Source organism: Exophiala aquamarina (genome assembly GCF_000709125.1).
Source record: "Exophiala aquamarina CBS 119918 chromosome Unknown aczIA-supercont1.11, whole genome shotgun sequence".
NCBI classification, from domain to species: domain Eukaryota; kingdom Fungi; phylum Ascomycota; class Eurotiomycetes; order Chaetothyriales; family Herpotrichiellaceae; genus Exophiala; species Exophiala aquamarina.
This window is the reverse complement of record NW_013550577.1, coordinates 503,685-525,244: the sequence shown is the minus strand read 5'-3', so window position 1 is coordinate 525,244 and position 21,560 is coordinate 503,685. Positions and strand designations below refer to the sequence as shown.

The window sequence follows — 21,560 nt, the reverse complement described above, 5'->3', positions numbered from 1 at the left end:
GTATGGCCTGATCAAAGCAGGCAAAAAACAAAGAATCGAGATCGAGGACGACTGCCGGCTGCATGTGAGTCACGCCTGGCCAGGTAAGGGAATTGCTGATAGCCTCTATGCAGGTAGAAAGAAAGGAAAAGGCTTTGGGGAGGAAGTCAAAGCAAACTACGACGGGGAGCGCGTGTTTAAACATGAAGGCTGGCCGATACCCGTCTTACTCGTATGCTCGGCTGGGTAGCGAAATGTGGACTCGCCATAGCTTCGGGCCATGCTGGGTTCTATGTTGAACCCAATCAGTGACGTGACGATAGAGCTGGCACGGCATGAGCGTGGATTGCGTGGGAGAAGGCTGGCGATCACTACCAAGGCGAATGAAGTGCATGCGGGTCGAAAGGCGGAAGGCGTCTGAGCCTGAGAGAGAGCTGAGACGGGTAAGTGCAAGGCTATCTCGGGTCTGGTTGGTTGTATCCCCGAAGCCAACGACTAGGAGGTGCGGGTTCAAAAGCATGAGATCGAAGTCTAAATGCCACGAACAGATCAAAAAGCCTGCTCGCGTGCATGGGTTCTGGGGGTTAGGCGGATGGCGTGGTGAGGTGGCCAAATCAAGGGCCATGATTCTGCAAGGACTGTACTACAAGGGAGACCTGTACTGGTAAGCCGTGAGCACGATGACCTCATCTGATAAGGAAGGTAGTACTCGCAGACAGTTGGTTAGGTGGACCCATGAAAATTTCGAGGCCCGTTAGTTATACTCGGTCCTCGGGACAAACTACCTACTCAGTAGAGGTGATACGCTCAGGCGCTTTGACTTTGAAACTTGGCGGCTTGTAGGTATCCTACGTTGCCATTTGTTCTCTACATAGGAGGAGAATAAACGCAGAATGGAGAGGTGACAGACACTACAGGGTCACTCTGGCCGTTCTCCGAAGGGTACAGCTCAGCTGCGAGAGCTACTCGTACTTTGCGCACAGCGGATTGTGAGGGTTATATCATTATGTCATAGCATGTCATTAGCTTCTTCAGGCCCTTCGATGGCCCGTGCGGAGGTCCACGCGAGCCGCCACTAGAATCTTGGCATTGTTGGCATTTCGGGCCTGCTCAGTCAATTATGGGGCTCGCGACCTGCCTTACAAGCCGTTCATGGGCCTTTTACAGCCTGCAAAAGACAGTAGCGGAGATGAGAGTCGTCGGACAGAATACGCCATGTTGGCATGATCATGCAATCGACCGAAAACACCAGAGAAATCTGCACAACTATCCTGGCGCGGTCTGATTTGCGCGTGATGACCATGTACGGGAGGTTGTACCCAAGAAGCCGTGGCGCAATCCAAGCCTGCACACCAAGAATCTCCAAGAATGCTTGGAAATTTGCTTCATTTGATCTTCGGCGAACAAGCGAAGGAAGCCGGGAACCACCCCATTGCGATCATTGGTGTATCTTAGCAATGGTGCCATAGATGGACAGTTCTGTACTTTTCACATCTATGCACACGAGGTATCTTTCATTCACTTATCTTCATCCTCGTCATCCTCAAGCATCTTCGCATAATCTTCAACCGATGCAAATATCGGCAGGCTCTTCCTCTTAGCCTTCTCCTTCTTGCTTTCTGATTTGCTCGCTTTCTTCTTCCTGGCTGTCGGTGCCTGATCCTCAGCCGAGTCGAAGCCAGCGAAATCCGATTCTCCGCTTGCACTTGCTACTGCTGTATCACCATCGCCTATGTCCATGAGATCATCCTCTGATTCGTCGAACAGTGCTGGGTCAATGTCTACGCCTTCATCGTCGTCATCGTCGAATCCGTCACCGTCTTCTGCTTCTGCATCTGAATCATCCATGGCGGATTCCAGCTCTGACAAGTCCAGATCGTCTTCACTGTCATCGTCGCCTTCCAATTCTGGAGCGCTTTCCATCATTGCTTTCCAGATCTCATCCTCGTTCTCAGATTCATCGTCATCAGCGTCACGCTTCTTCTTTTCCTTGCCCTTTTTGGTGGGTGCAGCTCCCAAGCTCGAGAAGTATTTGTGGAAGAATACATCTTCGGCGGCTATCTCCCCGTCTTTCTTCGCCCTGAATGCTTCACTGTTGACCGGAAGGCTGCGCTGAGCGGCAAGAGTGCCTGGAATTAACACATTTTGAGAATCAACTGCTGCCATGGGTTGCATGATAGATGAGCCACGAAGGCCAGAGATACCCAATTTGGCATTTCGGTAGACAAAGCGATCTAGAAAGTGACTGAGCGTATGCAGGGAAAGATCAGGCTTGCCCGGCAACTTGGCATGGCGCAATGCGTGATCTGCACTCAAGGACACCGATGGGTGGAAGTGTGCGAGGAATGGGAGAAGTTCCCAGGCACAGCTATTGTCCGCGTTCGCGTACTCCGGGGCACGTTTATGCCCATCATAAAACGTTGCCTGAGCCTTTAAGTCGTTGCTGGCCTGTGCCTCGGTCCCTTCTTCATCAACATCACGGAAGACTTCTTCATCATCGTCGTGATCTTCAGGTTGATCGACAAGTCCTGACAAGGACGGGAAAGTCGCGTCTAGGTCCTGCAGCAGGAAAAATGCACCAACAATGAACGACGCATCGTGCAATGATAGCACCTGGAAAAGTCTCTTAACAAAAGCCTTGACTCTCTTGATGTTCAGGTCAGCCTTGAGAGCTCGATGTAGCAAATTCAGGTACAATTGTTGTTTCGAAGCAACGAGAAGTCTTGGATCAAGCAGTGATTCGTAAAGGACTCGATAAAATCGATCGTTGGATGCCCTATGGGTAGTCGACAATTGCTGTATGAGAAGCATAGCCTGGATGCTGGTATTGAAATTAGACGAATGCGTAACCTTGAATAGGGTCTCAAGGTGGTCTGAAAAGCTTTTATCCTTGGACTCTGCATATGGATATGCACGGTTCACGCCCGTTAGTATGGCAGAGATAAGTTTCTCTCTTAACTCCTCTTGCTGTGGCTGAACTGGCACTTTTGGTTTCTTGTTTCTTCTCCGGAGCCTTGGCTCGATTTCAGCTTCCGGTTCTGCCTTCTCCGCAGTCTCCGTCGCAGAAGCGATAGTTGGCTTCAAAAGGCCAGTGAACAAGCCAAAGTAGATGTCGAGCAACTTGTTTGAGACTTCCTCCTCCTTCCCACTCAATGCTGTTTGATTGAGTGTCACAACTGCATAATATTTTCCATGTAAACTCTGGCCGGGTCTGAAAATGAAATCCGTCTCAATGGCCGATACCACCACCGCTTTCATCGCAGGATGGGTGATCAAAAGTTGCATGAGCAAGTACGATGCCTGTGACGCAATTTTCTTCACTGGATCTCCAAGCTTGTTGACCAGCAGCCTCAACAAGTTTGACTCTTGTTCTGGTTTCTCCTTAAGCAATTCAAACACAAAGCTGATGGCCTTTGACTTGGAGAACTCAATCTCATCATTGCACCATACTTCAAGGACCTTTAGGACTTCGAAATATTGCTCTTTCAGCCAACTTTCGTATGCCCAAACCACAAGATGTTGCTCCTTTAATCCTCTGGGAAGCTTGTCGCCTCTTTTCCAAGTCTTGCTTCTGTCGAATAACGGGGACAGAGCAGGTTGTGAGGCAAATGCCTGCAACTTCCGCGATTGAGGTAACAGCGAGCCTTGTGCAAAAAGATCCTTAAGGGATCTCAACACATCGACCGCCTGTGATCTGCTTCGCTTCTTAGCCAAGCCAATGAGGTTTTCTAATGCTCGGACATTGTGTATAGGAGACTCTTGGACAGCAAGAGTCAACGCCGAAATTTTATCCGAGAGGGTACCTGACGTGATGACTGTATTGTAGAAGGACTGTGAAGAAGACTGCTGCGCCGACTTGAATTTTCGGTTTTCTTCGTCAAGCAGGTATTTGGCATGTTCATGCAACTCCGTTAGTATAGTCCTGGATAATGAACTTTTTGGAGCCTTTTCACTATTGACTACCGGCTGCTCAATCTCAAACCAATCAGGTTTTGGTTCACAGACATACGAAGGCTGTTGTCCATGGCCCTTTTTGACAGGCTGATGAATCGCTTCCGATACACTCTTTTCTTTCTGGCCGTCTTTTGTGGTTGTGGCCCGGTTTACAACTTCGTCCTCTGACTCGTCCTTAGTCGCTTGGTCGTCTTCCAGTTCTCCTTGGGCAAGAGCAATTTCTTTCAAAATGTTGCCCATGCCTTTTTCGAGTGCTGCGGAGTCACGATTTGGCTTGGCCGTCCCCATCTGCTCACTGGGCAAGCCTTCCACCTCAGAGTCAGAATCTACATCAGCCAATAAGTCCAGGTCCTCGGTTGTTCCTCCAAGTGCCTGCACCTCTTTGAAAAACTCTTCATCGACGCCAGCCGGTGCGGCATGTCGTGAATTAGGTTTCGGTGAAGGTTTAGAGCCTTCTGTGGCCTGTTTCAGCACCTCTCCATTGCGATCACGTTTCTTTCCCCGCTCTGCCGTCGCTGTAGTATCCTTGCTTTTCCCCTGCTTTTTCCGCTGCGCCTTTGGCCTGGCATCTATCGACTTGTCTTTCCCACCTTTCTGCCCAAGTGTCTGGAACTGGGCTTGGATTTTGCTCCGCAGATCTTTGAACGAGTCGTTCGGAGGAACATCGGTCGGAGCAGGTGCAGTATTGCTTTTCGATTCTAGCGCTTCAGGCTCGGAGGACCTGTGGCCTCGAGATTTGAATTTTGACATTACACCTCACTTTAAGCATGCCACGGTGCACAAGACAGTAAAGTTGTGTGCGATATGAGAAAGACTCAGAATGGTCAACATTGTAGTTATATTCTCCAAATTTCCCACCCAGAAAAATTATTTGGATAAGGCGGAGTTAACCATTGCCAAGCCTGCTGGACAACGCTAACAAGGCTTTAGTGCAGGGACTTTCCGAGCCACTAAAAACGCGATAATTCCGCACCAGGAACCAGGATATCCAATTCGAACAACTGAAAGCCCATCAAAGCCTCGTCTTGAATCTTATCTAAACTTATATAATTGGACTCTGAAGGCCTAGTCACTCAGCTAAAGGAAACAAGCTGTGGTCGGCGAACGTCATCACATATTCACGCAAATTATCGACACTAAAGCTCATGTATCCGAGCTGATCGAGAGGTTTCATGACGCCCCGTGCTCTCGGAAGAGCTTCTAGCGGAAGCGTCTACCGTCTAGCCCCAGGACGAGGAGCGTCTGTCCGATACAGCCATGTCGACTCCCGGCAGAGAATCAGCAATATTTGGATACCTCCCGTGAAAGTGAATCAACAAGTTGGTGTCAATGATGCCACGGTTCTTCTTACCAGAGCTGGATATGTCAGTCAGGCATATGCTGGCATTTTCCACATGCTTCCTCTTGGCCTACGTGTGCAAGAAAAGCTTGAAAACCTCATCGACAAGCACATGAAGCTAGCCAAGGCTTCAAAGGTCTCCTTATCCTCTATATCTTCGCAAGATCTGTGGAGGAAGTCGCACCGACTGGGCAAGTCGTCGGAGCTCTTCATGTTCAAGGACCGCAAAGACTCAAAGATGCTTCTATCCCCGACCCACGAGGAGGAGATCACGTCTCTAGTCGCTGGGTTTGTTCGTTCTCCGAAGCAGTTGCCCGTTCGGCTGTATCAGATTGGACGAAAATACAGGGACGAAAAGCGCCCTCGCGGCGGACTCCTTCGCGGTCGAGAGTTCACCATGAAGGATTTATATACGTTCGATGCCAATCTCGCCGACGCCCACAAGACATATGATGAAGTCAGAGCTGTTTATAGGGGATTTCTCAATGAGCTGACCATTCCTTACATCGAAGCTCAAGCTGATTCCGGTGATATGGGAGGCGATTTGAGCCATGAGTACCATTTCCCCAATGGTGCTGGAGAAGACACGGTCATCACTTGTACAGCTTGTGATATCGCCAGGAATGAAGAATACGTTTCGCGGACGTCATTCATACCCAAGCGAATAGATTCACCACCTCCGAGCTCAAATGTGCTACCTGCGACCACCCAGGTGTTCATGAAGTCGTTCCTTGGCAAAACCGGAAGGGATCTCGTTCGTGCTTTTGGACTTTGCAAGTCTGAAGAGTTGGCGGGAGACAAGAGGCTACCGGGGCTGATCAATTCCTATGCTGTGAAGGCGGTCCTCGCGTCTGTTTTGGAAGTGGACACAGGCGTTGAAGACGCATCGAAGAAGTTTACTGTTTCCCATCATACCGCCGTTAGAGAGGACAAGAGCCAGGGAATTGACAAGCACCGCATATTCTATGTGCTCGATCGACGAGTGCCAACTGACGGCATCGCTGAAGTAGTGGCTAAGGATATGCGGCATTTTCCCGAAGGCGTTGAGTTTTTCATCGTCGAGTCTGCCTCACCTGAAGCCGCCAAAATCGATCTGCTACGACCTCGAGATGGCGACGAATGCCCCGAATGTCAGAAAGGAAAACTGGAGATTCATAAGGCCATCGAAATAGGACACACTTTCCATCTTGGAACGCGCTACAGCTCACTCCTGGACTGCAAGGTCCACCAGAGCCACGAGAGCAGCGGAATTCCAACCCCAGTGGAAATGGGCTGTCACGGTATTGGCGTGACGAGGCTGATCGCTGCTGTGGCGTCGTGTCTGAAGGACGAGGTGGGCCTCAACTGGCCCAGAGTCATTGCGCCTTTCGAGGCCGCCATCTTGGCATCTATCGAGTTAGGACCAGCGGCAGAGAAGCTATACGATGCTTTATCACACTCCCAGGCTGGCGGCGTAGACACAATTCTTGACGACAGGGATGTTTCTTTGCCGTACAAGATGAAAGACGCGGACGTGGTCGGGTATCCTGTGCTCATCATCCTAGGAAGATCTTTCGCGAAGGGCGAAGTTGAGGTCCAGTGTCGACGACTTAAGATCAAAAAACAGGTGCCCTTGAATGAAGTGGCGAGTTTTGTTCAAAGCCTGCTCAGTAGGCTATGAAGCGGGCAATGGATGTGTATTATATGTGTAGATACCCCTCTTCTGTATCATCAATTATAAGGCGCTGAGATTTCCAAAAACACAAAAGCCTTTAGCACTTACATAAAAGCTCAACGTGTATACGTGTATTTGGATACATTCACTAGCGGGAAGGACAACCTCCTCCACAGCATGCAAAGCCACAGCCTTGTGCTGACGAGGCTGCGGCTAAATACCCACCGTACCACTCCGCACCACACCAAAAATGACAAAATAATCTTCATGTTTGACCTCCAGTCACTGCTCAATCCAGCCAAGCTGCAGTCCAAACATCAAGTCTCCCAGGTTCTATCTTACAAGAAACCCAGCCCGTTCTATTACCTACTGAATATAAAATGTCTCAATCGCCCCAAAACACCGTCGACCTGAACACGTTGCCCGCGCAGCAACTCTCCGCACTCCAGCAACGGCTGTCCCAGGAACTCGAGCACCTGAGCACATCGTACCAGCGCCTGTGCGCCGCACAGTCTCGCTTCCGGGACTGCATCCGCAGCATCCAGGACGGAATACAGGGAAAGAGCGGGGGTTCGTGTTTTCAGTCTTGCCACAGAACCCAGTTCTCGCACACGACGTTGAATTTCTTGCTAACACCACCCCTGCAACCGAAACAGAAACACCCCTCCTCATCCCACTGACCACCTCACTCTATGTCCCCGGAAGGCTCGCAAACCCCTCCGCTTCTCCCTCCGACTCCTCACCCACGCCGAAAGCTAAAGGCGCAGGCACGACCGCGACCGTGCTGGTCGACGTGGGCACAGGCTTCTATGTGGAGAAGTCGACGGCCGACGCGGTGAAATTTTACAGCGACAAGATCAACGATCTGAGTCGCAACCTGGGGGATATTGAGAAGGTCGTCGCGGGCAAGAATGACAACTTGAAGGCTGTTGAGGATGGTGAGTTTTGTCTTTGTTAACCCCCGTGGTGCTCGTTGGATGGTACTGTTTCTAAAGCGCCGGGCTTGCTGACGTGTTGTCTTTGTTTCTGTTCCTCTAGTCCTACGGCAGAAGATGTTGACTGAGGGCTCTGGTGGCCCGAGGCCTGGGCAGGCCCTGCAAACGAGTGCAGGGTAGCGTGTGAGAGAATATACTATACATGCGGTCTTGGGGGACTATTCACCATGCCAATGTCAATGAAGATACGGAACTGATCGAGTCGCGTGTAAATATTGCTTGTATTGACCGTCTGGTGCCCAGGCGTAGGTCATGCTGCTGACCAGCACCTTTTCGTGCCGTCGATCGCAGCTATCCCAACTCAGGGTTCCCTGAGACTGGTTTTGATTTCGGCGTACATTGGGAGCACAGACATCGCTGGAATAGAAACGGCGATCTAGTGAATCTATGGCATTTCCTGCTTCCATTCCTTCCCGATTTTGTGCCTGTCAAAGGGTAAAAAGCTCCTATAGCCATCTATTTACCCTTGCATCGATGTGATGATTTCATCAGAAACGGCCAAGGCTATTCTGTAACACCGTGCTCAGTCTGTTCTATTCGCAGCTTCGTTTGTAGCTCCTTTCGTCGCCACCGCATTTTTGCCCTTCGCAAGCAGACTGATGGCCTCAGCCAAACGATCCTGGACTTCCTCGACCTCGGTGATGAAGTTCTGAAACCCTTTGGGCAGTGCAAGACCAGTGTCTTCCTCGTCTTCCGGAAAGAACGTCGCAAGGGTCTTGACCCACCTGACGTTCTCTCCAGGTTTGACGTTGGCGAATTGACCCATCAGGTTATCCCATTCAGGGTAGTAGTAGATTGCATGCCAGCGAGACTCTTGCAAAACACTAGTCTGTTTGCCCGGTGTGTAAGTGTATATGTCTTTTCTGCGAAGCTCAAATACCGCGTCCGTGTTCTTGAAGCGCCATTTCATTGTGGTGAGGTCCGAGATAGATCTGAGATTATTTGAAGTGGGTGGGAATTTGACGCGTAGACGAGGCGGGGATTTGATGCCGTCCGATGGAGGTTTGAAGGAGACGTTATTCTGGAAGATAGCCTGCTCTTTGTTGATGCGTTTGTTTTCGTACAGCGGGAATGCATCAATGGTGAACTGGTAGTCTGGGCGTTCGAAGTTGAAAAGCGAGAGTTGAAGCTTCCCAACCATTTCGTTCACCTCGATCCAGCGTTGCTCTCGGATATCGAACTGTTCCTCCTCGCCGCCATACGTTCCGAAAACGCATTCAAGGCGAACAATCGATTGGCTAGAAGAACCTGCGAAATCAAAGAAGGCTCCGTATGATACACTCGGATTCTTGAACGCGTCCATCGAGGACAAGACATCTGCAAGATCCTTAATCTCGCCTTGACGAACGGGCAGGCTGTTGAGAGAGAATTTTGTTCTGCCTTCAGTAACCATATTGTAGAACTCCTCGAATCGATACGACTGGCGCCCCTCAGATGGCTTCTGGAATTGAACGAAACCAAGTTCTCCGAAAGCAACCCTCATTCGAACATGTCTTTGAGATATAGCAAGGGATTTGAGGGCTTGATTGATAATGGTTTTGATTCTTCGTCGATTGGCTAAATGCTTTGTTTTCCGCATTTGCAACCATTCTTCCTCGTCCGAGCCGGGCTCACCATGCATGGTTGGCAAATGTGATCTGGTGTTTGGATCCTGGTCAAGCAGTCCCACCTCTTGCCGATAGATTGAGAAGTCTGGGTAGTGAATAAGACTGACTTTGACCACCTTGTCTCTCTTCGCAACATGTTCTTTGACAATATTTGTTGTTCTGGAAATGATCTTGGCGAGGTGATTTCGCTGCTCCACGGATACCTTCATCCATGGCGGACCTTTCTCATCTTGACGGAAATCGATTTTGCAGTAGTATTGTCTGCGCATATCATCGAATGCTTCAGCATTGTCATTACTGAACTCGGTGATATCCAGCTCCTTGGGCCATAGGAGAGCAGCTTCGATTGGGTACTTCATATTGGCCTTCTTCAGCGCCTCCTCAACCAGCTTTTTGGTTGCTTGAATCTCCTGGCGATGTTCTGCTCGACCATCAAGTGCACCAGCCTTGAACCACTGGGCATGGGGACCCTTGGGTGCTGCCTCAAGCTCATTTTCGAATCGCGCAAGCGCCTTTTTCGCTTCTGCTACCTGATCTGGGGTTCCCCAAATGAGGATCTTGCTTTCGTCATCACTCGGTTGCAGCAAGTATGTCTTGGTCAGGACTCCAATCTCTTGCAGCTTCTGTAATGGGTGGGTGTTGCGAGATCCTCGCTCCACTCGTAGGCATCTCATCCTAAGTGTTCTCCAAGCAACGGATAGGTCATAGTCACCAGTCGCAGGCTCGTCTCGTAGGCGTGAGGCATGTGCTGCACTGTGTGCTGGTGGTGGACTGGGTTGACGGCCTGGACCCCGCTTACCATTGATGGCTCTGTTCGCAATCATATTGCCATATTGCCGTTCGCGAGCAACATGGCTTGAGAGTCCAGCACGCTGTTCTGGAGGCGCCGAAGGTGCTGGTGGAACATTCGACGCGCCTCTGGGTACATCATTTGGTACGACATTTCGCGTCCCTATCTGCACGCCGTTCTGTGTAACATGTTGTGCACCACGCTGTGGAACATAGTACTGCGCTGATGTTTGGAACGAATTTAACCCATTGACAAAGATGCTTCGGCTACTAGCCTCCAGACCTCCTGCAAACGAGTAAATAGAACTTCCGATGAGGCTGGCATCGTCCCACTCTGTGAGATGTTAGACCTCACGCGAACGGTTTACTGAATCAGAACATACTTTCAAATTCAAGACCAGCGCCCTCGTGACTGTCAGACTTAGTCAAAGCCAAAACAATAAGAGTCGTTCGAGCCATTGGACTTACTCGCTCATGATGAGTTGGTTCTTCCGTGGGATATTTTTCTGTCGACTTCATGCAGAGATCAGTTCATTTTGCTTCTTCTTCGGCCCAGAATGATGAAGTCTGGACAGACATTTTTGGAGCCCAGCAGAGAAAATGATGAGATCAGAGGGTGGGATCGACCGAGTTACCAAGCTCACCTGTGAGAAAAATGGGTACGTCACTTACCCTATCCTTAAATGAAGTTAAAGTGAAGCAGAGATCGCCCGGTTTGTCCTCAACAGCCTTTCTGCTTCTTCGTGCACAATGGAGAATGAGGACAAAAGTCATGTGGAGGCCATAACAGGTGGACAAGTGATGTCACCATGCACTGCTCTATGGTGGTCAACTGACAGAGATGGAGAAGAACCCAACCGGAGAGCGGATGTAGTCGCCGATCTTATTGTCCGTCAGATAACGCTCCCTGACTGGGATATGAGATACTCGTTAGCGAGTATTCATATAATATTCCAAATAACGACAACGTGAACTTTGGCGTACGAGTAAGCTTCGACATTCCCTGGTCGTCACTGATTGGTTTATTGCGACTGACAGAGTTTCTCAACCACGCTAGCCTAAAATGGCTATATGGGCCCAAACGCGTCTCGACGCGTCTCGGCTTGACACGTGCCCCGAAACATAGTGACACAATCCGTTCAGGGGTCTTAGACGTGTCGTTCTGTGAGTCTCCAGCCAACAACAACACCCAAATTAGAACAACAGCAATTCGGGATGCAAAAAGTCAAGAGATACTCCACGAAAGGTGGCCTTCAGCGAGAAGATTCTGACGATGAGCTAGGTAGTGAGGATCATCCATGGGAGTGGATTTACAGCTCCGATGAATCCAACCTGCCGCCCGAGGAAGAGAGTAGGAATGTCAGGAAGCGCAAAGCAAGTGCTTTGAAAGATTCATCGAAGAATGCCACCAACATAATAGGTGCACAGATGGGCTCGTTCTCGGTCCGTGTGGGGGATGCAATATTGTTAAAGTCGCCTGAACAAGGCAAGGACTGGGTGGCTCTTACCTGTTCGTTCTCCGAGACCAACGAAGACGACGAGGACGAGATGTCCGTCTATGTCCAGTGGTTCTGCTCGCCGGAAGAACTCGCCTTTGGCAAGAGGTCGAAGATCCGTCCAGATGTTCTGCCGAACGAATCATACATCACCACAGATTTCAATATGAATCCTCTGACCGCAATAAATGGGAAGGCAACAGTTCTATCGCGAGACGCCTTTTTCCATAAATATCCCGCTGGTGCTCCGCCGAAGTCCAAGTCAGCAGCAAATCTTTATGCCAAAACTATTCTCTGCCGACGAGGGGTAAAACAACGGACTTTGCGCTTTACCCAGGAGATTGTCTGGGACGAAATATACAAGGGCCCGGAGGATCTACTGGCTTTAATTGACTGGGTGAAAGATCAAACCAAAGGCCGAAAACCTCCCAGAGAGGGCGATCATGATTACGAAGAGAAGAGAGAAGCCGGGGATGATGAAGTACCCATTACGCCTCGCAAGCGACGCAAAATGACAGCAGTCTCAACACCAAAATCCTCGGCTAAAGTCTCGAAATATACGACTCCAACTCACAAAAGAATAATGGTCAAAAAGCCCATTGAGATCACACCGCTTGGCACTAGGATCCTTACACCGAGCCAATACACGTCGACTCCGTACTCTCAAGCCCGTACAACCCTGCATGTTTCTGCTGTTCCAACATCACTACCCTGCCGCTCGAACGAATTCAGCGCAGTGTACTCTCATCTCTACTCCGCCATTGCCGATGGTTCTGGCGCCTGTATATACATTTCAGGCACACCGGGCACAGGGAAAACAGCAACGGTGCGTGAAGTTGTCGGATCCTTGCACCAAGCCGTGCTAGATGAAGAGCTTGACGACTTCAATTTCATCGAGATCAATGGCATGAAGGTCACAGAGCCTCACCAGTCGTACTCGCTGCTGTGGGAAGCGCTGAAGGGGGATCGTGTCAGCCCTAACCATGCTCTCAGTCTCCTAGAGCAAGAATTCTCACACCCCAGCCCACGGCGTATTCCTTGCGTCGTGCTGATGGACGAGCTGGACCAGCTGGTCACCAAGAACCAGAGCGTCATGTACAATTTTTTCAACTGGCCGGCAATGCGACATTCGAGACTGATTGTCCTCGCAGTCGCGAATACGATGGATTTGCCAGAACGAACACTTTCCAATAAGATCAGCTCCCGTCTTGGCCTGACGAGAATCACTTTCCCGGGATACACCCATACGCAGTTAATGGAGATCATATCTTCACGGCTGGCAGGCGTTCCAGGTAATATTGTCGACCAGGACGCCATACAATTTGCCAGTCGAAAAGTTGCGGCAGTGTCTGGTGATGCGCGTCGAGCACTCGATATCTGTCGGCGAGCGGTGGAGCTCACGGAGCAGTCTCAGCCGAAGTCAGAGCTGTCTACCGGAGACGAAGACGAGCCGTCATCCAACACGCCCAGCCGCAAAGGCAGAAACGAAGCGAAGCAGCACGAGAACGAAGCCGTCGGGGGCGAGAAACGGCTCCCCAGGGTGACTATCGCGACGATCAAGCAGGCCATCAACGAAGCGACCTCCTCGCCTTTAGCACAACATCTCCGCTCCGTGTCGTTGAGTTCCAAACTCTTCCTTGCCGCCGTTCTTGCACGCCTCCGACGGACTGGAATCGCCGAGTCTACCCTGGGAGATGTCCTGGTCGAAGCCAAACATATCGCGGACATGGCGGAGACTGGCCTCGTCCACGAGTTCCTGCTGCTCGATAGCGAGACAGAGAAGCGCGCGGACATCCTCCCCAAAGTATTGGCATTGAGTGGTGCTGCGATCGGATTGGTCGAGGCAGGGATTATTGCCATGGAGGGCCGTGGTCGAGGCGAGAGAGCCAGTAAAATCAGATTACGCATCGGCGAGGAAGAGGTGAAGAGTGCGCTGATGGGGGATCTGGAGGCTAAAGGCTTGGGTTTTGGTGCCTGATGGCAGATGATAGGACCTTTATCTTACGGGTAAATCGAGCTCCTGACGGTCTGCCTACTCTGTCAGTTGAGGTGTAGGACGGCTGACCAGCCGAAGTGGAAATGGTGTTGCACATTGACCGAGTGCATGGATCGTCACCGATTACTCCAGCCGGAAGACCTTCACGATAGAAATAGATATAAAGGACATCCATTACTCCTATACCAAACCATATGTAATCTATTCCTCAGAAGATTGCCTAGTTTTTCGTTGCGAGCTCAAAGATAACACCGGCCATAAAAATGCAATGCTTAACACTGCTCTGGACGAGCAACCCCTCATCATTGAGATCACCATCCCAAATCAAGGTCTAAGCAGCCTCGACCTTTAGGATACTAGCAGCGATATCCTTGGCGGTCTCTTGTAGAGATCTATACTTGAACTGGAACACCTCATCGCCCTCAGCGGTGCCGAAACGAGCGGGTGTGAGGCTCGCATCGTCATCGTTGTTCTCTCCAATACGGTCCTTCAATTCAGGGATGGTGCGTAGTGCCTCGGCAAAGCGGTTGAACATCATCGGGAAGCCAACGACAAATCGCTTGTTCGCTGCGGCGGGCGTGGTAAGAGCGAGGATATGGAGTTCTGCCAAGTCCCGGACGTCGATCTGGTTGGTTTCTGTCAGCATCGTGGCGGAATTTTGATAGCGGGATGCAATGGAGACTTACATAACCTGGGAATATGGTCGATGGTACTTTGGCGCCCTCGGCTTTTGCGCTATTCATGATGCTCTGGATCTGAGAGTTGCTAAAATTGATCTTCTCGGCACTTGCAACTTTCTGCTCCATGGGGCCGAAAATTAAGGGAGGCATGAAGTTTGTGACTGTGAAGGCTGGTTTCTCTTCCTCAACGAATTTCCAGAGGGCCTGTTCGGCCACTTTCTTGCCGACACAATACGAGATCTAGATGGTTGACTGTCAGCAGCGGTTCTGGGATGAAAGTGACTCGCGGGATGGAACTCACATAATTGTGCTGGGCTTTGATCGCATCTTCTCTGCCCATCGGAAGCCACTCGGTGTTGCCGAAGGCTCGCTTCTTCACGTCGTCTTGATCACCTAGAGTGATGGCATTGATGCTTCCAGTCACGCTGACGGCCTTCACGTTCTTGCCATACTGTTTGGCGCTCGTCAGAATGCCAATGTTGCCCAGGACATTTGGTTTTTCAAAGTGCTCGACAAAGTCATGATTGCGTGGGTCGTCCAAGAGCGGTGCAGCCACATGGATCACATATTCGATTTCCGGATGTGTCTTAAATACCTCGTCAAAGGCACCTGGGACTGTGAAATCTGGGACAGAGGCGACGGACACGTCTTGTGCTGCCCATTCTGGATGAATGGCTAACAGAGCCTCAGCAGAGGGGACAGATCGCACAGCGAGAATGACTTTATGGTTGTACTTGGAGAGTAGAGCCGACACCACACTTGCGCCTACGAAACCGTTGCCTCCTGTCACAAGTGTTGTAGGCATTTTGAACTGAAGTTTGCGCCTAGATGATGAGATTTGAGAAGTCACAGAGTTCTGGAATGTAAGCTGGTAGGTAGGTAATAACAACGGAATTTCCACTGTATCTGGAGACGATGAGACAGAAAGGTGAAGGGGCTGTTCTCACGGTATCTTCAGCCCATTTATATCTCTACCTTGGTCCAACCTGGCAGACATCGTTCTTGCGCTTTTTACGGGACGGGGCTTGCAAAGCTCCCGGCGATGCTGAAGCTGTGCAGGTAACCCAATTGCAAATCCACCGTAGACTGTACAGCTCCTGGTGAGAAGGATAGCAAGAGCCATTGGCAACGAGGACAAACAGGATTCGCGCCCGAAGGACAGCACTGACTAATGCAGAAGCCTTCGCATGAGTGACTGGGATGGACACCAGAAGAACACGTCCATGCATACGATGTGCCTTAGTACAGAGTTCGTGGTTTGCAGGATCTTCTCGTAGGCTGAATTGATGGGAGGTATATTTAGTCTTCCCTGCGTGCTGACCAACAACTTCCACTCTCGGTTTAGCACAGAGTCTCCTTTGACCACCATCTTCCATCTCTGGGATCGTGGATTTCTTAAATCAGCCTTGGTACTTGCCTAGGTTGGTGCTTGTACCCAGGGAAGCATTCCGTCCTGTGGTGGTAATCGAGCCTCCCAGGGATGCGCCCGTGGAAATGCCATCTTCGCTAACGCCTGCTTAGGTTACTCAGCATCCATCTGGTGTCACCCAGGTGTACCACCTGTTTTGCTTACGTACGGTACTTAAGTACATCAGGTAGTCTCCAGAGTGCCGGCATTACTCCACCTCTTGGTGGGGCATTATGGGATGTTGCGAGATATTCTGACCAACGCTCATCTGCAAGGCTGACGACTCTTGTTATTACCAGGGACGGGCTCTTCACCGTGCCATGAGGCAAGTCACCATTTTTCGAAGATGATGGAACTTCAACTTCTGACATATGTAGCCTTCGCAATGCTGGGTCACATAGAGCAATCTATCTACCTTCATCCTAGTTTGATGATCCCATCGGAAGATTTTCTTCTTGGCTTGATGTAGCCAAGTGTTGATGATCTATCCCTGCCTTCGAGTGTCGCTTGATCACCTGAGGCCGGCCTTGGTCGCTGGACCTTAAGGCTATTCCTGGAATGCTGAACTAATTAATCGGATCATTCGTCATCCAAGTGCACATCAGTGCCCTTAGGTATGCATGATTTGCTGCATATGTGATCGCTGCTATTTTGGCAAGCCTGCGGAATGTATGAGAGACTTGTACGTCAGGTCAGGTCCCCACTGGTGAGGCCGGGCGACGAAAGCGTCTCTACCAGTTTCTCCTTCCACCCTTCCCTCTGCCTCCACCTCGACCGAAGCCTCCATCATAGCCGCCGCCGCCGCCAGCGAATCCTGCAGATGGTCCTGTAGGAGGTTGTGGCTGTCCCATCATACCACCTCCTCCTGCCATGAACTGCATGAATTGGGAGGGATCCATGGCGGACGGGTCCAAGCCTTGGGATGTCATGGCAGCAAACATTTGCTGCATTTGAGATTCGCTGGGCATGGCCATTTGAGACATATCTGCTCCCGGCGCACTCGGCATGGGAGGCATGCCAGGCATACCGCCACCTGGGATGCCCTCGACAAAGGCCTTCATCTGTTCCGCTTGTTGGGTAATCTCCTTGATCTCTTTGGGCATTGTCTGTTGCTTCAGGCAATATGAGGCCCATGTAAACTCATCAAAACCATAATTAAAGTAGTCGGTTGTGTCTGCGCCCGGTTTCCGCCAGGGCTTGGAGGATTCGGACGCAAAGTCTGTGTCAAAATCGGTAGATAGAATGGGCTTGCCAGTCGTAGGGTGCACAGGGTTGCCATTGACATCGATTTTGGAGGTGTGACGCGCTGGATAGTCTGTACCAGGTCTTTCATTCGGTTGTTGTGACCCAGCCCTTGCCTCTGCTGGCGTGCCTGCTTTGAACGAGGGCTGCGGTGTTGATGAGGTTTTCCTCACATCAGCGGCAAGCTGTGCAACGGCCGGCTGTCGCTTCGTATGTCTGGAAAGGCTGTCAATAAGTTGTCCACCTTGGACCGACCTCCATAGGATGTTCTCACGATTCAGGCTCTTGCTTGGGCACTTCTTTGGCATCTATAATGAAATCCACATCATCCTGTAGATCTTCAGTATCATGAAATGCTGGAATGGGTTGGTCCTACATCACTGTCATCATCTTCAACCTCCTCGCCCTCCTCTTCGCCATCGTCCGCGTCTTGCATGTTGACTTCGCTTTGGTGACGCTGGCCGTTGGCTTCTTCGTGTTGCGGATAGATGTCATCGTCATCCGAGTCCATCATCCTGCCCACAATGTGCAGATTCAAGTAGCTTTCACGAAGTGTGTCCCGAGTGGTAAGGAATCAAATTGAACGTCGCATCCCTAGAATGTTTGCGCTCAGAGCGGAACCATGTCCTATCGATAAACATCCATCTAGGACGGATATTTTGACACGTTTGCAACAAGGCTGAAGTATCATGTGATATAGCCTTTGTCTTGCGTCTGCCTCGCCTAGGTCACTGGACACGCTTCCTCAGCCTCACCATCTCGGTGGTGGAGTTGCTTCGTCCTCCTTTCCAACTCTTTCGCTTCTACAACAGTGACTTAATGCACTGTCATGAAATCTATGAAGGCTAAGAGCTCGCTCGTTGGACAGGCATCCACATGAACACCTCGGGTCGCTTTCGAACGGACTCTACCTGATACTAAACCCTATCGCGCTCCTCTTCCGTGCCTGGTCACAGATGCAGGATCTCCTATGTCGCAAATGCGGCCCCTGTCGCACACGGACTATATGTTACATGGATATGTGCATTGCCTGCTGAATTAACTGCAGTAATATCTGTATTGGACAACGTGCATACAGCCATATCACAAAACCCACAGGATAGCAATTCATATACTCTGGGCGGCATTTCTGGGGCACAATGTGGTGCTTGCCTGCTTGCCGGCTGGGCAGTTTGGAACAAACTCAGCCGCTACAGTCACTAGTCAGCTGCGCTATAGCTTCCCTGCTATTCGATTCGGTCTGATGGTAGGAATCGGAGGCGGGGTACCTAGTGTGCGCCATGATATTCGACTAGGAGACGTCGTTGTCAGTATGCCTGGAAAGTCTAGCCCTGGAGTTATCCAGTACTATTTCGGACGGACTGTGACCGTAGGTCGCTTCGTATGCGACAGCATTCTCAACGCACCGCCACAAATCCTACCATCCGCCGTCAGCACAGTCAGGGCAAGACACAATATAGGAAATCGGCAGATGGATACCATCCTTTCTCAGGATAAATGCACTTCCCTGGGACCAAGATATGCCCATCAGGATGTTGAAAACAACCTGCCTTTCCTTTCCGATTATGATCATGTTAGAGTTGATGAAACCTGTATCCACTGTGATAAAAGTATGCAGGTCCTACATCCTTTTAGAGAATCTATCAAGCCCATCATACACTATGGTACGATCGCTTCGGGGTACCAAATCATGAGGCATGGCCAGACGAGGGAGAGCTGTCGAGAAGCACTGGATATCCTATGTTTCGAAATGGAAGCTGCTGGGCTGATGCATGGCTTTCCCTGCCTCGTCATCCGAGGTATCTGTGACTATGCGGACTCTCACAAGGATAAATCCTGGCAAGAATACGCCGCGATTTCGACGGCAGCATCTGCGAAGGAGTTGCTTGGCATTGTGGTTGCCCATGGTCTTGGGGATACACAGGTCTCAGGTATATTCTGGAGCTCAGAGTAAGATCTTGCCCTGATAGATCATGAATGACCGATAAGTTGTGTTACATGACGTACTGATCATAACACTCAGGCTACCCAGACGCCGAATCCACTGCTGCTTCGCAGTCGTATGGTGCAGCGTCCCTACGAGGGGCATTGGAGGCTGTTTCTCTCAATGAAACGGAGTTCATGGCTCTTTCAAGGAGAACAGATTGGGCCATCAGTCACAGCGGTATGGGTTCAAGTGATCCCATGTTGTCTCGTATAACTGATGACCAGATCAACAAGACGCACCTTATAGTGTATTTGAATATTTTTCTGACTACGAATCTGAGGCGGCTTTGAAATCTTTCGCACGAAAGAAGTGCCCAGAGACAGCAGAATGGATATTAAGTGAACCGCAGATTTGCTGCATGGAAAGAAGGCCGAAGCCATAGCCTATGTGCATGTGGTTGAGCGGCAAGAGTACTGTTCCAACCCACAACTAATGAAACGCTCGCTAATCCTCTACATAGTCGGCTCTGGTAAGACTATTGTTACGTGAGTAGAGACAATAGTAATTCTATATGACAAGTTAACACCAACAAACCGGAACGAATGTTATTCAGCATCTCATACATCAACCGGGAGGAGTAGATCAATCAATTTTCCATTTCTTCTACAGCCAATCCCACAGGTCGTGCTTACAAGCAAGGGACCTGTTCGAAAGCTATGTCAAGCAGATGATTTCTTATCTTGAGATCACGAAAAGCCAATGTGCTCCACAAATCAAACGTCGAATCAAGCAGTACTATGGTCCGAAGGCGCAACGACCTGTTGTTGACGATATATTGGATGATATTTTCTTCCCTCTGAGTGAATCATTCTCATCAGCTACATATGTCGTGGATGACCTCGATGAATGTGAACCTGTTGAAATTCACAAAGTTTCTAGAGCCTTTCGAAAAGTTAGCCAAGCAGGCATACACAGGGTCTTCATCTCCGGCCGCGAAATCCTCAGTGTCAGCAACTCAGTCAAGGATTCTGTTGAGCTCCCAATATCAAGCTCAGACAGCTTAAGTGATATCCGGAGGTTCATTGATTGGAGGATAGATGAGAAGATGGCGGAGAGGCCACTCACAGAAAAGACCGAGATCCTGGAAGAAGTCAAGCGTTGTCTGAATGAGAAGGCAGATCGCATGTGAGTAGTGAACGAGTTGTTGGCATACCTGATTGTTGACTCGAAAATAGGATATTATGGGTCAGTCTTCAGCTCGAAATGCTGTGGGACGATTGCTTTACAGATGCGGACATGCGGAAGGCAATCGAGAATTTACCCAAAGACCTGCATGAGACTTATCACCGTTTCTTATCGAGAATTGGTAACAGTCAGATTCCAGTCGCCCAAAAGGTCCTAGCGTGGTATGCGTCGCTGCGAAACCCTTCAGATCTTGTCAACTTTTGGAGGCCCTCGCAATGGATTCTCTTACTGGCAGTCTGGAGCGCGATAACATACCGCTAATCCAGGATGTCCTGAAATGCTGCTCCAGTCTGGTTGTTCGTGATGAAAATGACCAAGTTCTTCTCGCCCATCACTCCGTACGACAGTTCCTGCGCGATTACCCAGACGTCACACCCAAATCCTTGCAATCTTACGACACTTTAGTTTGGGAGAAAAAAATCAGCGGTCCAGTACGCCATAAAATACGTGAGCTTGAGCTAGCGCGCCTTTGTATTCTCCACCTGAGCTCTCCTGAATATGGCCATGCCATGGCACCTCCTTCCCAAGCAAAATCCGCCATCGATGTTAGCCTGGTACCGGACGCTGTGCTTACCAACTTCAATCTTGGCTTTGGGAAATGGGGGTTCGAAGGCTTCAAAAAAGTCAAAACCTTTGTTCATAAATTCAAATATCAAGCCAGCGACTTCCACAACCTTCGCTGGTCTTCCGGCATTTTTCCGTTTCGCAAGAGAGCAATGGGCACTTCTGACCCGTTCAATACATCAAACTGGTCCGAACTGGTCTAAATTCAGAGCATTGGCGCTGGAGCCTAACTTGACCTATAAAATACATCCTTGGATACCTACTGGAGTTTCCCTTGACTCGCATTTTTCTGCTCTGCTAGGTTGGATTATAGCGAACAATCACCCCCCCTCTTGGACCTTTTGATAGGGCTTGAAGATCCCAAGCCCCGAGCCGAAATTTTCAACTTGCCATTAACTAGTTCCGATGGTCTCCTCCCTTTGCATTTTGCGGCAAAGAATGGGCACCGTACAAGTTTCAACCAGTTGCTCCACGTGTGCGATTATAAAAGAATAGATGGACGGTGCCGAACTTCCCTTCACTATGTCTGTGAGATGGGCCACGAGTCCATTATTTTATTTTTTTAAATGAAGAACATTGTCAATCAATCGAAGAGTGGACATCTGAGTTTGAGCGGCCCAAGACGACCAGGGGCATACGCCTCTCCACCTTGCTGCTGCCCACGGCCATAGACATCTCACGGAGA

The 21,560-nt window shown here is 50.1% G+C and overlaps 9 protein-coding genes across 9 annotated transcripts; 5 read left to right on the top strand and 4 right to left on the bottom strand.

Annotated features, from left to right (window-relative positions):
- Nucleotides 1–1,497: 1,497 nt before the first annotated feature.
- Nucleotides 1,498–4,683, bottom strand: A1O9_09888 (uncharacterized protein; the record flags this gene model as incomplete). Its single annotated transcript, XM_013401229.1, has 1 exon — nt 1,498–4,683. One exon carries the CDS (start codon nt 4,681–4,683, stop codon nt 1,498–1,500), a length of 3,186 nt encoding a protein of 1,061 aa, XP_013256683.1.
- A 422-nt stretch (nt 4,684–5,105) lies between these two features.
- On the top strand, nt 5,106–6,932 carry A1O9_09887 (uncharacterized protein; the record flags this gene model as incomplete). Its single annotated transcript, XM_013401228.1, has 1 exon — nt 5,106–6,932. One exon carries the CDS (start codon nt 5,106–5,108, stop codon nt 6,930–6,932), a length of 1,827 nt encoding a protein of 608 aa, XP_013256682.1.
- Nucleotides 6,933–7,306: 374 nt separating this feature from the next.
- Nucleotides 7,307–8,041, top strand: A1O9_09886 (uncharacterized protein; the record flags this gene model as incomplete). Its single annotated transcript, XM_013401227.1, has 3 exons — nt 7,307–7,496; nt 7,583–7,864; nt 7,965–8,041. The coding sequence occupies 3 exons, from the start codon at nt 7,307–7,309 to the stop codon at nt 8,039–8,041; spliced, it is 549 nt and encodes a 182-aa protein (XP_013256681.1).
- A 403-nt stretch (nt 8,042–8,444) lies between these two features.
- Nucleotides 8,445–10,776, bottom strand: A1O9_09885 (uncharacterized protein; the record flags this gene model as incomplete). The annotated part of the gene is made up of 2 exons (XM_013401226.1): nt 8,445–10,651; nt 10,701–10,776. The coding sequence occupies 2 exons, from the start codon at nt 10,774–10,776 to the stop codon at nt 8,445–8,447; spliced, it is 2,283 nt and encodes a 760-aa protein (XP_013256680.1).
- Nucleotides 10,777–11,532: 756 nt separating this feature from the next.
- On the top strand, nt 11,533–13,791 carry A1O9_09884 (origin recognition complex subunit 1; the record flags this gene model as incomplete). The annotated part of the gene is made up of 1 exon (XM_013401225.1): nt 11,533–13,791. The coding sequence occupies one exon, from the start codon at nt 11,533–11,535 to the stop codon at nt 13,789–13,791; it is 2,259 nt and encodes a 752-aa protein (XP_013256679.1).
- A 349-nt stretch (nt 13,792–14,140) lies between these two features.
- A1O9_09883 (uncharacterized protein) lies at nt 14,141–15,294 on the bottom strand (the record flags this gene model as incomplete). Its single annotated transcript, XM_013401224.1, has 3 exons — nt 14,141–14,434; nt 14,496–14,729; nt 14,791–15,294. The coding sequence occupies 3 exons, from the start codon at nt 15,292–15,294 to the stop codon at nt 14,141–14,143; spliced, it is 1,032 nt and encodes a 343-aa protein (XP_013256678.1).
- Nucleotides 15,295–16,628: 1,334 nt separating this feature from the next.
- A1O9_09882 (uncharacterized protein) lies at nt 16,629–17,575 on the bottom strand (the record flags this gene model as incomplete). The annotated part of the gene is made up of 2 exons (XM_013401223.1): nt 16,629–17,447; nt 17,516–17,575. The coding sequence occupies 2 exons, from the start codon at nt 17,573–17,575 to the stop codon at nt 16,629–16,631; spliced, it is 879 nt and encodes a 292-aa protein (XP_013256677.1).
- An 876-nt stretch (nt 17,576–18,451) lies between these two features.
- On the top strand, nt 18,452–20,255 carry A1O9_09881 (uncharacterized protein; the record flags this gene model as incomplete). Its single annotated transcript, XM_013401222.1, has 2 exons — nt 18,452–19,089; nt 19,748–20,255. The coding sequence occupies 2 exons, from the start codon at nt 18,452–18,454 to the stop codon at nt 20,253–20,255; spliced, it is 1,146 nt and encodes a 381-aa protein (XP_013256676.1).
- Nucleotides 20,256–20,526: 271 nt separating this feature from the next.
- Nucleotides 20,527–21,078, top strand: A1O9_09880 (uncharacterized protein; the record flags this gene model as incomplete). The annotated part of the gene is made up of 1 exon (XM_013401221.1): nt 20,527–21,078. The coding sequence occupies one exon, from the start codon at nt 20,527–20,529 to the stop codon at nt 21,076–21,078; it is 552 nt and encodes a 183-aa protein (XP_013256675.1).
- Nucleotides 21,079–21,560: the final 482 nt, after the last annotated feature.